The sequence below is a fragment of the Oncorhynchus tshawytscha genome, linkage group LG15 (genome assembly GCF_018296145.1).
Source record: "Oncorhynchus tshawytscha isolate Ot180627B linkage group LG15, Otsh_v2.0, whole genome shotgun sequence".
Classification (NCBI taxonomy): Eukaryota; Metazoa; Chordata; class Actinopteri; order Salmoniformes; family Salmonidae; genus Oncorhynchus; species Oncorhynchus tshawytscha.
This window is the reverse complement of record NC_056443.1, coordinates 27,258,274-27,271,674: the sequence shown is the minus strand read 5'-3', so window position 1 is coordinate 27,271,674 and position 13,401 is coordinate 27,258,274. Positions and strand designations below refer to the sequence as shown.

General features: G+C 41.0%; 1 protein-coding gene across 2 annotated transcripts; it reads right to left on the bottom strand.

Annotated features, from left to right (window-relative positions):
• Positions 1–1,461: 1,461 nt before the first annotated feature.
• LOC112214762 (receptor-type tyrosine-protein phosphatase eta) lies at positions 1,462–12,703 on the bottom strand. Of its 2 annotated transcripts, XM_024373762.2 has the most exons (13): positions 12,217–12,696; positions 10,787–10,882; positions 10,606–10,668; positions 9,710–9,798; positions 8,836–9,421; positions 8,368–8,625; positions 7,903–8,160; positions 7,496–7,622; positions 3,699–3,847; positions 3,069–3,329; positions 2,516–2,785; positions 2,218–2,315; positions 1,462–1,806 (listed from the first exon to the last, which is right to left on the bottom strand). In XM_024373762.2, the coding sequence occupies exons 3-13, from the start codon at positions 10,634–10,636 to the stop codon at positions 1,714–1,716; spliced, it is 2,220 nt and encodes a 739-aa protein (XP_024229530.1). In that variant the 5' UTR covers positions 10,637–10,668; positions 10,787–10,882; positions 12,217–12,696; the 3' UTR covers positions 1,462–1,713. The 2 variants fall into 2 exon arrangements, with proteins under 2 accessions (XP_024229530.1, XP_024229532.1); XM_024373764.2 differs by having other exon boundaries at positions 7,903–8,118; positions 10,787–12,703.
• Between the last annotated feature and the right edge of the window lie 698 nt (positions 12,704–13,401).

Below are 13,401 nucleotides of genomic sequence, written 5' to 3'. Positions count from 1 at the left end.
AAGGCATTGCTACCAAATACTAATTGGGTGTATATAAACTTCTGACCCACTGGGAATTTGATGAAAGAAATAAAAGCTGAAATAAATAATTCTCTCTACTATTATTCTGACATTTCACATTTTTAAAATAAAGTGGTGATCCTACCTGATTTAAGACAAGGAATCTTTACTAGGATTAAATGTCAGGAATTGTGAAAAACTGAGTTTAAATGTATTTGGCTAAGGTGTATGTAAACTTCCGACTTCAATTGTATATTGACAATGTACTTTGACATTGAGTCAATAGATCATAATAGCCAACTAACACAGCCGAGATAGATTGATTGCATTGTACATTGCCTTCAGAATGAGTTCACAACCCTTGAATTCTTCCACATTTTGTTGTGTTACAAGGTGGGATTACATTTTTTTTATCAACTAAATGGAAGGAAATTTGTTTTAAAAAACAATTGAACAAATAAAACAATTTATATATAATAGATTCCTTCGGGAAGTATTCATACACCTTCACTTATTCCACATTTTGCTAGAGCCTGAATTCAAAATGGATTAAATAGAGTTTCTCGCCAATTTTTATGAATTACAGAAATATCTCATTAACAAAATTATTCACAACCCGAGTCAATATATGTTAGAATTACTTTGGCATCGATTACAGCTGTGAGTCTTTCTGGGTAAGTATCTAAGAGCTTTGCACACCTGGATTGTACAATATTAGCACATTATTCATTTGAAAAATTTTCAAATTCTGTCAAGTTGGTTGTCGATCATTGTTAAACGGCAATTTTAGATTACTATAGATTGTTTAGCCGAATTAAATCAAAACATTCAATGTCATCTTGGTAAGCAACGTTGGTGTATATTTAGCCTTGTGTTTGAGTATTGTGCTGATGAAAGGTGAATTTGTCTCCCTGTCTCTGTTGGAAAGCAGACTGAACCAGACAGCACAACCTGTGACACAGTGTGAAGGATTACCTGTCCCTTGCCCTCTTGTCCTTTGCTACTCTGGAGGTTGCCTTGTCTCTCAAACAGGAGGTGTCAGCAAGCCACAGGCCAGCTTATTCTGAAGGTTCTACCTCGCACTATAGCCGTCCATTACAATAGATACAAAGCTGTTTAATAGACAGCTATAGTAATTAACAACTACCTATAGGAAGGACATCAATGGATCTGAGTTGATACAATTTCATTTTCAACATTGAGCAACCATACAAAAGTAATCCACTGCCCCGCCTAACATGGCCAACCAATTAAATAAAAAAATACATTTAAAAAACTATTATGTCACATGATTGCTGGGGGTCCAACATCCAGCAAAGATGTTGAATTGAATAACCAACTTCCAACACATATTCGTCCTTAACATCAGGTTCCTTCTTGATGGAGATGCAAAAACCTAGTTTTAACGAAAACACTAGTAAGAAAAATAAAGATATATATACTGTATATAATGCACACCAAGACAGTCAGCCCTTTATTCAGTAATTTGGTCAGAGAAAATACCTTACTAAAATGCATTTGTAAAACATACATCACATCCTGAAAACAAGCAAAACAAGGATAGACAAGAAATTCAAAACACATACCTTCTTGGCACACATCCAACTCTTCATTTATCTATTGTTATAATTTTTTTATTATCAAAATACAATTCATGTTAATCTTGACTAAGAAATTATATTGAATAGATGGTGTGTGTGTGTGTGTGTGTAATTATGCCCCTCGCCACTCCAGTTCCCAGAACACCTTATCAACCAAAGTTTCATTTTCCATCTTGCTGAACCACTTGCGGAAATGGCTAATCAACTGTAACAAAAAAGTACAGACATAAAAATACAGAACAAAAACTTGTTTTGTATTCAACGTGTAAGACAATATATTCCTTTTGATTTATTCGGTATGTGATGGAGGAAAACATCTGACACTGAACTTCTGTACGTATTTTTCTCTATATTCTCACTAACTACTGTTGCTCATTGCAGCTTTTTACAAAAATATTTTTCTTGCAATTATCCTGCTATGTGGTTGTTTTACCAATTCATTGTATGTGGCTCTGGATAGGAGCAGCTGCTAAAAATGACTACACTATACATGTCATGTGATTGGAGGATGTGGTGATGAACGTAATGTAATTGGAAGATGTGGGGATGAATGTAACGTGATTGGAGGATCTGGTGATGAATGTACTGTGATTGGAGGATGTTGTGATGACCTCACATTTTGCAGGACCTCTGTCCGTGTGCCGCTATTCTCACAGATGGAAGGTTCGCTGGAGGAACACGCCATAGTCATAGTTCGAACTCTCACCGTAGCACCTGGCAGAGAGGGGGGAAGAGTAAGGAAAGAGGGAGCGAGCGAGAGAGAGAGAGAGAGAGATCCATGTGAGTTAAGATGTAATGTAAGGGAGTGATGAAGAAAGGTCACCCACAACAAACATTGTCACCGTTCATTATTAGATATGTAAGCAAGATATTTCAACAACATGTAAATATGTCTGATGTGGTGAGTAATTTACTTGTGGTCTGTGATGTTTGGACGGGCTGGCTTTCCTGGGTTCCCGCCTTCACTCTTACTTCGAAGGTGTACTTGGTCCCAGCATGCAACTCATGAAATGTATAGTTGGTTGTGTGTGTCTCGTACGTCTGCGTATCATTCCAGAATTCAGTTATGTATTTCACCAGGTACATTATTTGTACACCTTGGGATGCCACGGGGGCTTTCCATGACAGGATGACATGACTCTTATTGAAGAAATCGATTTGGGCTGATTGCGGTGGGAGAGGAACTAAGGGAAGGAGACAGGGAAGAACGATAGAGAGAGGAGTGACTTAAAAGTAGAAGGGAAAAATAATACATTTCAAAGTGCAAAACCTCTCAAAGGTCAAAAGCTTTTGAAATTCACATCAGCTGTTGCCCTTTGACACTGTACTGTACATTGTAAGAATAATATTGACTAGATGTCAACAATAAAAAGTCTAAATGTCTTTCTTGTATTTTTATACTACTGCTATGTATCAATATTGATGTGTTCATCTATTCAAAGAGAGAAAGATTAACTAGTAACTCACGAGTGAAATTTGCAGTGGAAATTGGGTAACTCTTGAGATACCCATTCAGAGTGGTGACTGTCACTAAATATTCAGCTCCTGCCTTTAGGTTGGTGAATGAGAGTTGACTGTCAGTTGTATTCTCTGTATCCACTTCCTTGTTAGAAGCATTTAGCTTGAGCTGAACACTGAATGTCTCGTAGTTTCCCTGAGGAGGTGTCCAGTACACTATGATGGTGTCCTCAGTAATGTTCAGCTGTAAGTTTGTAACTTCACCTGGAGCTATGGGGGAGAAAGGGAAAGAAGGATGAATGTGAGACAAGAGAAAGATATAAAAGTGACAAATTGAGAATAATAATGGTAGTGTGAAATGATTAGGCTATTGCTATAATAATATTCAGTTATTATACACCATTCACAAAAATACTATCCACCTTACCAATCAACCACCAAATAAATCCACTACCCAATCAACCACCATCTCAATGAACTAATGCCTCATTATCGTCACTCCGGTGAGAAGTTTCCCCTAGGTACTGGTCTAGGATCAGCTTCGCCTCAACCATTAGTGGGGAAAATGCAAAACTGACCCCCGATCAGTGTCCCCAGGGGTAATTTCACCTTACACCATTATCATCTGTCCATACTCACTGGTGCGGCCAATCACTTTGCTGGGTTCTCCCTCAACCGATCCGTCGGGCACCAGTGCCACAACGCTCAGCCAGATCTTGTCACCTGGCGACTGGTTCCCCACCGTCAGATTCGTGTATGTCAGATTCTTCCAGAATATGTGAACCGTTCTATACTCAAAATAAACAATGGCCTTGTGTCAATCCTGTTCACATGCGTCCTTGTCATACACTGTAGTTCAGAGTCTGTTCTCTGTTCCATAAAGCAGGGTAATGGAGTGTGTTCTATACATTACATTTCTATGTGAATTCGCATGCCATTTTTACATGCATGTTCTGACTGTTCCCATAATGCAACAGTTGGGTCTGTTTATTTATGAAAGAATTAGCAGTAGAAAGTCAAATGGCAAAGCTGGGACCCGAGAGACTGAAAAACAGCTTCTGTCTCAAGGCCATCAGACTGTTAAACAGCCATAACTAAATCAGAGAGGCTGCTGCCTACATACAGACTTAAATCTTTAGCCACTTTAATAAATGGATCACTAGTCACTTTAATGTTTACATATCTTGCATTACTCATCTAATATATATATATATATATATATATATATATATATATATATACACACACACACTGTATTTTATACCATCTATTGCATCTTGCCTATGCCGCTCTGTCATTGCTCATCAATTTATTTCTGTACTCAGCAAAAAATGAAAGATCCCTTTTTCCAAGACCCTGTCTTTCAAAGATAATTCGTAAAAATCCAAATAACTTCACAGATCTTCATTGTAAAGGGTTTAAACTCTGTTTCCCATGCTTGTTCAATGAATCATAAAAAATTAATGAACTTCTTGATGCTACCCATCCCGTTAGCAGGATCATTTTCTGAATAGCATAGCGCCACAGTCAAATAATATTACAAAAAAATATTCATATTCATGAAATCACAAGTGCAATATTGCAAAACACAGCTTAGCCTTTTGTTAATCCACCTGTCGTCTCAGATTTTGAAATTATGCTTTACAGCAAAAGCAATCCAAGCGTTTGTGTAAGTTTATCGATAGTGTACATAATGTTATGTCATGCTAAGCATTAAGTATCTAGGTCACGAAAATCAGAAAAGCAATCAAATTAATCGTTTACTCGTTTTCAATAACACCGGGAGAAACAATGGCCGCTTTACTCTGTAGCGCAAAACTCACTCTGAGAGCCCCCACCTATCCACTTACGCAATGTGATCTTTCACGCTCAGTTTTTAAAATAAAAGCCTGAAACTATATCTAGACTGTTGACACCTTAGAGAAGCCACAGAAAAAGGAATCTGGTTGATATCCCTTTAAATGGAGGATAGGCATGCATAGGAACAGAGAGGTTTCAAAATAAGAGACACTTCCTGATTGGATTTTCCTCAGGTTTTCACCTGCAATATCAGTTCTGTTATACTCACAGACAATATTTTTTTACAGTTTTGGAAACTTTAGAGTGTTTTCTATTCTAAACTGACCATATATGCATATTCTAGTTTCTGGGGCTGAGAAATAGGCAGTTTAAAATGGGTACGCATTTTAGCCAAAAATGAAAATTCTGCCCCCTACACGCATGAATGAACATGCACCTGGGGAACGGTCGTTAAGACACTAACAGCTTACAGACGGTAGGCAATTAAGGTCACAGTTATGAAAACTTAGGACACTAAAGAGGCCTTTCTACTGACTCTGAACAAGACCAAAAGAAATATGTCCAGGGTCCCTGCTTATCTGTGTGAATGTGCCTTAGGCATACTGCAAGGAGGCATGAGGACTGGAGATGTGGCCAGGGCAATACATTTCAATATCCGTACTGTGAGACGCCTAAGACAGAGCTACAGGGAGACAGGATGGACAGCTGACCGTCCTCGCAGTGGCAGACCACGTGTAACAACACCTGCACAGGATCGGTACATCACACCTGCGGGACAGGTACAGGATGGCAACAACAACTGCCAGAGTTACATCAAGAACGCACTATCCCTCCATCAGTGCTCAGACTGTCCGCAATAGGCTGAGAGAGGCTGGACTCAGGTCTTGTAGGCCGGTTGTTAGGCAGGTCCTCATCAGACATCACCGGCAACAACGTCGCCTATGGGCACAAACCAGACAGAACTGGCAAAATGTGCTCTTCACTGACAAGTTGCGGTTTTGTCTCACCAGGGGTGATGGGTCAGATTCGCATTTATCATCGAAGGAATGAGCGTTACACCGAGGCCTGTACTCTGGAGCGGGATTGATTTGGAGGTGGCGGGTCCATTATGGTCTGGGGCGATGTGTCACAGCATCATTGGACTGAGCTTGTTGTGCGCGTTAACGTGCTCAATGGACTGAGCTTGTTGCTGTGCGTTACAGGGAAGACTTCCTCCTCCCTCATGTGGTACCCTTCCTGCAGGCTCATCCTGACATGACACTCCAGTATGACAATGCCATCAGCCATACTGCTCGTTCTGTGCGTGATTTCCTGCATGACAGGAATGTCAGTGTTCTGCCAAGGCCAGCGAAGAGCCCCAGATCTCAATCCCATTAAGCACATCTGGGACCTGTTGGATCGGAGGGTGAGGGCTAGGGCCATTCCCTCCAGAAATGTCCGGGAACTTGCAGGTGCCTTGGTGGAAGAGTGGGGTAACATCTCACAGCAAGAACTGGCAAATCTGTTACTTTTGATTTTGACCCCCCCTTCAGGGACATTATTCCATTTCTGTTAGTCACATTGTAGAAAAGGCCCATGGAGTTGGTGGAAGAATAATTTAATTCATGGCCACTTGCTCAGCTGGGCTAGGGGCGCTTTAATTACGTCAGGTGGAAATGTCCGACAGATCTCAACTCGATAAAAGGAGGAAACCGCCATGGCCTGATCTCGCTTTCACTTCCATAACTCTGTTTAATCCAGAAGTTCTGTGCATCCATGAATCCACACTACCCAGTAAATATACCACTTTATGTTTAAAGGAATTCCTGCCTCAGTCTCACGCATTCCTCTGTCACCTGACCCGTGACCACCTGTTCACCGTCAGTCATCCTACCTGTCCAGCTACTCAGATTCCACTAATCTTTCACACGTCTGTGGAACTTGTTTAGTTTATGTCTCAGTTGTTGAATCTTATGTTCATACAAATATTTACATGTGAAGTTTGCTGAAAATAAAACGCAGTCGGCGTTTCTTTTTTTTGCTGAGCTTATGTACGTATTCTTATTCTATTCCTTTACTTAGAGTTGTGTGTATTAGGTAGTTGTTGTGGAATTTTTAGATGACATGTTATTTATTGCTGCACTGTCAGAACTAGAAGCATGAGAAGCAGTTTGCCACACTTGCAATAACATCTGCTAACCATGTGCATGTGACCAATCATTTTATTTGCCGTTTGTTTTTAGCTACGACTTGTTAACGTTCTATAGCGGCCAAAAATACTGGATACAGTTTCTATAGTCTCCTCATTCATTCATTTTATTTAGTTAGCCAGGATACTGCACCCAGTAACAATTGCCACTGTTTTCAAGGGAGTCCTGAGTTCCAGCCTACATACTTGATAACATGTCTATAGTAAACAACATGCTTGGTAACGTTCTATAGTAGCCTACATACTTGTTAACGTTCTATAGTAGCTCACATACTTGATAACGTTTCTATAGCAGCCTACATACTTGATAACATTTCTATAGCAGCCTACATACTTGATAACATTTCTATAGCAGCCTACATACTTGATAACGTTTCTATAGCAGCCTACATACTTGATGTTTCTATAGCAGCCTACATACTTGATGTTTCTATAGCAGCCTACATACATGTTTTTTTCTTCTCTCCAGGCGTGCGCTCTGTACCCAGAGGTGTTACCTGTCGGCTGTTCCCATTGGAATTGGACACTGTCATTAGTAAGAGCAGACGGCTTTAAGTTTGACACCATTCCTGGTTCTGAAGGGGAAAGGAGAGATCAGTGTGTGTGAGCTGCACTGAACATTTTTATTTTATTTAACTAGGCAAGTCAGTTAAGAACAAATTCTTAACTGCAAATATAAATGTATAAAACTGACCTTTTCAAATCAAATTACATTAACTTTCTCAATGGAATGAAATTAAAATGGAATTTGAAACAGAATGTCTTATTATTTACAGTTTCCCCTATGGAAACGTTCCTCTAGGAAAACAAGTTAAACATTTGCATAGGAAAAACAACAACAGTGCTCTGACTCACTGGTGTAGGAGGGGATATCCATCCGATCTCCCTCGATGGACTTGTCCTCCACCTCGGCATTGACCTCAAACGTGTAGAACCCTCCTGGTATCAGGCCTTTGACCAGGGCGCTCTCTGTGCGTGTGGTCATTTTCAGGTCGGGTTCACCCCTCACCTGAATGTTGTACAAGTCACTGTTGCCCTCAGGAGCGAACCAGGTCAGGAAGATGCTTGTTTCTGAGACATTGGCGACATTGAGTTTTTGGATCACGCCAGGCTCTGAGAGAGAATTCATGATCAGTAGTTAGCATAATCGATGTCTTCATATTGTTACAGCAATATCATAATAAATATCTACCGGTACACATAGATATCTGTCTAGGATCTCTACAACTACTAGTATTAGAAGTAGTGGAACAGTAGCAACAACAGCAGCTGTAGTGGCCCTATTCAACATTAACTACTAGTGGTATTCCCCATATTCACTGGTGTAGAAGGAGACGTTCTGTGGGTTGAGGTCTCTTCCACACTTAATGGGGAACACCTGGACTCTGTACTGGGTTCCGGCGGTGAGGTTGGAAAGGTCATAGGTCTGGTTCAGACAGCTGTGGTTTAGGGTCAGGTTGTAGTCAGTGGACTTGACCTCCATCCTGTATCCGCTGATGTCACCAGGCCCACGGGTCCAGCTCAGAGTCGCACTGTGTAGTGTCTTGTTGGTCATGGTGGCATTACCGTAGAAACGGTCTACATACACAGGTGAGGTGCGGTTGTTGATTGGGGTGGGTTGGGGTGAGGGGGAAAGAGAAAGAGGGGGGGGAAAGGGTGCAAGTCAAAGAAAACACATCAATATGTTAATCAGTAAGTTATGCACCCCAAACATCAACATCTCAGTCCACTTCAAGGGAACATCATAGTAAATTAGAAACATTTGTATTTTTAAACCCACCCCCCTACCTTCATAGCAGATATAAGGAAGAAGCTCTGAGCAGATTTTATCGAACCAAAGTCCAAAACTGAGCATGGCTATGCAAGGCTCCTCAATGTACACGTCGGTCTCAGTTTCATTCGTCCCATTGTTCCCACTAGTCATATTGGTGCCATTGATGCCACCAGTAACTCCAGTAAAGAACGTTGATCCCGTCATGACAGACGTCATCTTTGTCACGGCTGGTGTCTTCGTTGACGATGCAGTCATGTTTACCTTTTCTGTGAAGTCAGTACCATGGTAGCTACTATTAACAGTAGTTACCGGGGGAACACTGGTAGAGTTGCTGTTATTGGTGCAGCAACACCCACAGTAATTGGGGAGGATGGAATAGTAGTTGTTATAGATGTTCACAGGATTCTTGGGCTTGGAGAGTATGGGGCGACCGGGGTACCAGTTCTGGAAGGCGAGGGGGTTTCCGTTGGACCAGCGGGACCAGGGGAAGGAGCCGTTGTTCATGGTTTTGCGGAGGCCGATCCAGTATGAAGAGGTCAGGTTCTGGGCAAGTTGCTGGATGTTTTCAGGGGTCAGGCTCACCATCTCCTTGTAGCACACCTAATAGGACAAGGATAATATCAGGTATATTGGGTCAGTACTGGTCCTAGAGGGCCACAATGTGTGCCAGCTTCTGTTCCAGTCCAGCAATAATATTTGATATCATCATCTAATCATTGTCCTCGATCGAGTCACTGGTTTAACCAGGCGTTTTAAAGCTAGGTTGCGGTTGACAAAAGCCTGCACACATTGGACACTGCTGTTTTACATTGCGTACAAGAAGTCTGTGTGTCCAGGAAAAGTGTCCCATGGGGACAATAAAGATGTTTCCATATTTTAGTGTTCTACCTGGCAGTGTAGCCTGGCCTGTTCCCAAGTGGAGGAGTTGGACTGGAAGAAGTACTGTCTCTCAGCTACACAACACACCACCAACACAGCTGGGAGGAGGGAACGAGGAAGACATCTGAATATGATTTTGAGTTAACATTCATATACAGCTTACAGTCATTTTCAGTATGATAATCAATGATCCTATTCAGCAAACTTTATAATGCAAGGCTAAAAGTCATGTTAAAATTTGACTGATTGATTTTTAGCACCTGTGTATCATTCAGGGCCATACTCATAATGCATATCAGAATATAAGTGCTGATATCAGATTAATTTAGCCTTTTAGATCATATTGATTATAATTACATGGACATGGGGGACCTGATCCTAGATCAGGGGCCATATCAAGTGTCTCAGTGTAGGAGTGCTGATCTAGGATCAGGTTCCCCCTGCCCATGTAATCATGTTCATTGTGAACTAGAAGGCAAAACTGTTCCAAAATCAGCACTATTGATTCAAAAGGTAAGTAAACTGACACCACTGTTATTCCATGTCTACAACTGGGTGCCATTAGATTTGTTTGATGGGATGTCTTTGCATGAGTTTGCATATGAGGGGATGCTAGTCCAGGAAGTTTGGGATATATTTTTTCCAAACAGAATATCCATTGTAAATGTCACTTGAACATTTTTTATTAAAAAGAATGAAACAATTCTCACTCTTGCGCCTTTCTTTCTGGTTTAATAACCTGCCAAATACAATATCTGCTTTCCATGTTAGTTTTGCTTCCCTTGTTGGTAGAACTTACTTAATGATTGTTTGTTTTTTAGACCCTAAAAAGGTTCACCTTTCTGTAGACCTTTAATCAACACATGAAAAACAATACATTTGTGAAACGCAAGACTTGAGCTCACCCCATAATATCAGGTGTTGAATCCTGCCCATCCTTCGACTGGAACGATTCAGACTTCTTTGTTCTGGTTACCGTTTTAGATATTCACACGGGAATACATTTAAATCAGACAAACAGCTGTTGAAATCCACTAAATGTATCCAAGATGAACTGAAGAGGTTAATCAATATCCCAAAACTTACCAAAAGGAGTGAGAACAAACCAACTGCGGACGCAGCATTTGACCTTAACACCTGTGCAGGCAATGTCTCGCTCTCATTTGAATATGGACACACGGACTGCATTCAGAATGAGGGGATGGAGAGAGAAGACTCACAGGGAGTGTCATTGGAGTCCCCCTAACATGTCAAATTATATTTGATTCCTAGAGCATTTAATATCCCATGCTTATTTGTATGACTTATTCAAAATCGTCCATGAATGGCTGCAAAAATACATAGCCTCATATAATTAATTTACAAAGACAAGTTGTCACATCAGATTTCAAATATGTGATAACACTGGCAACATTGGGAAGTGGAACTATAAAATAAGTGTGGGGAATAACAGTAGTGTTCTTGATGACAAGCACAGGAATGACCCTATATTGTTGCTCATTGTTAAGAATGACAATTGTTCCACTGATCAGACTAAATACAGCAAATATCCCGAAGACAAGATGACAAATCTGCCCCTACACACTAAACTAAATTGTTTCTATTTATTGTCCACCCATAAAATGGACACTTTTGGGTTCATAATCTGTTTGACGAAATTATTTTTCATAGTTCCAAATCAGGTCACTGTACCAAACGTCCCTGCTAAAACATACTCTGGGTCTGTCACAGCCTAAATGCCAATCACCAAAAACACTTTTGCAAGTGTGGATTAAATATGCTGTCAAAAGGCTGCATTCTGCAATAGGTGCGGGAGTAACAGCAACCTAATTTTGTTGACAACATTGTACATAAGTTTTTTTTTACAGTTTTAAACTCAACAATAAAGGTTCTATCCGCATTCATTTCCACTCTAATCTTGAGGGGTGTTTCTTTAAAACATGCATCCAATCCCCTTGATCCTTAACATAACTTCACCAGTAATATGCTTCAATGTTCCGCATTTCAGCGTTGTAGCAAGACAGGGTAGATTTTCGCTCGTGATGTTCAATTGCAGTCGCAGATGCTCCGGTTTCAAAACGATTTGGAGCACAGTTGAAAAGTTAATGCACTGACTATAATGGCCTAATTAGAAGAATAAAAGCAGTACTTTTCAATGCGCGTTAGATAGATAAGGTGTGCCGTGATTAGTGTTTCACGGCCTGAGAGTTGGCAAAAATATAAAACAGAAACATAGACCTATTTTTGATATCCTGTCCACTTTTTTCCCCCGCAGTCTGTAGGCTACTGCGCATTTTCCATATTTGCGGGTTTGGGTCCAGTGCTGGCTTCAGATTTTCACTTTATCGCATAGTGAGTCGGGTGGTTGCGGATGGATCTTTAGCTACTGCAGGTGGGTGCGGGTGAACAAACAGCTCACCCGCGAATTAGTGCTCAGCCCATTTCTGTACTCATTGTACACCCATGACTCCAACACCATTTAAGTTTGCTGACGATACGATAGTGGTGGGCCTTACCGCAGACGTAACAGCCTACAGGGAGGTGGTCAAGAGTCCTGGCAGAGAGGTGCGAGGAAAACAGCCTCGGTCTCATTGACAGTAAAACCAAGGAGTTGATGGTGGACTACAGGAAACGGGGTGAAGGCGCGACGGGCTGCAGTGGAGAGGTTCAAAGGCTTCAAGTTCCTTGGTGTGCACGTCACAGATGACCGGGTATGGTCCAGTCACACCACCACCGCGGGGACTGAAGAAATTAAGCATGGGCTCTCGGGTTCTCAAGAAATCCAACAGAATACAATTTAACGTTATTCCACTGCGTGACCAAGACACTACCCACTTTATATTTGTAAATACTAATAGTCCATTATTACCATGAATACTACCTCTTACTTCTATGACTTATTTATAACTTGACTGTTTTTGTCGTCATTAACTGATAATGTCCTGAACTGCTGAGGGAGCTCCCACAAGCATTTCACAGCACCTTTATACCTGCAGTAATCTGTATGTGACGTATAAAATGTGATTTGGAGCCAAAACCACTAATAGAGTTCTTGCCACCGGAGGATGCTGAGGGGAGGATGGCTCATAATAAAAGCTGGAATAGAGGGAATGGTATCAAACACATAGAATCCATATGTTTGCCGTTTGACACCATTCCAGATATTCCATTCCAGTCATTACTATGAGCCCGTCCTCCTCAATTAAAGGTGCCACGGCCACCTGTGTTTCTTGCATAACCCACAGGTGTACCACAAATGTTCTTTTGAAATCAACGACCACTCGATTACAGATGGTAGTTTCTGGTATTTGATAGATGACTATCTCACTCCCATTTGGGAACTTATCTACTGGATCAACATGGCTCCCACATACAAACAAAATGGAACTACAAAGAAGAATTTGTTAAATGGATGCAAGAGAGATACTTGGTTTTGCGTTTTTCCTCCACACATGCAAAGCATGCTGGGTCGATATGTAAACATAGCAGTAGGGCTCCAGAGTGTCGCAGTGGTCTAAGGCACTGGATCTCAGTGAAAGAAGCTTCAGTTCCCTACAGTTCCTGGTTTGAATCCAGGCTGTATCACATCCGGCCGTAATTGGGGTTCCCATAGTTAAAGGTTAAATAAATAAAATATACTTAGAGAATGGTCTGGGACAGTGAAGTAGGTCAGCTGAAATAATAGAGTACGCAACATTTGG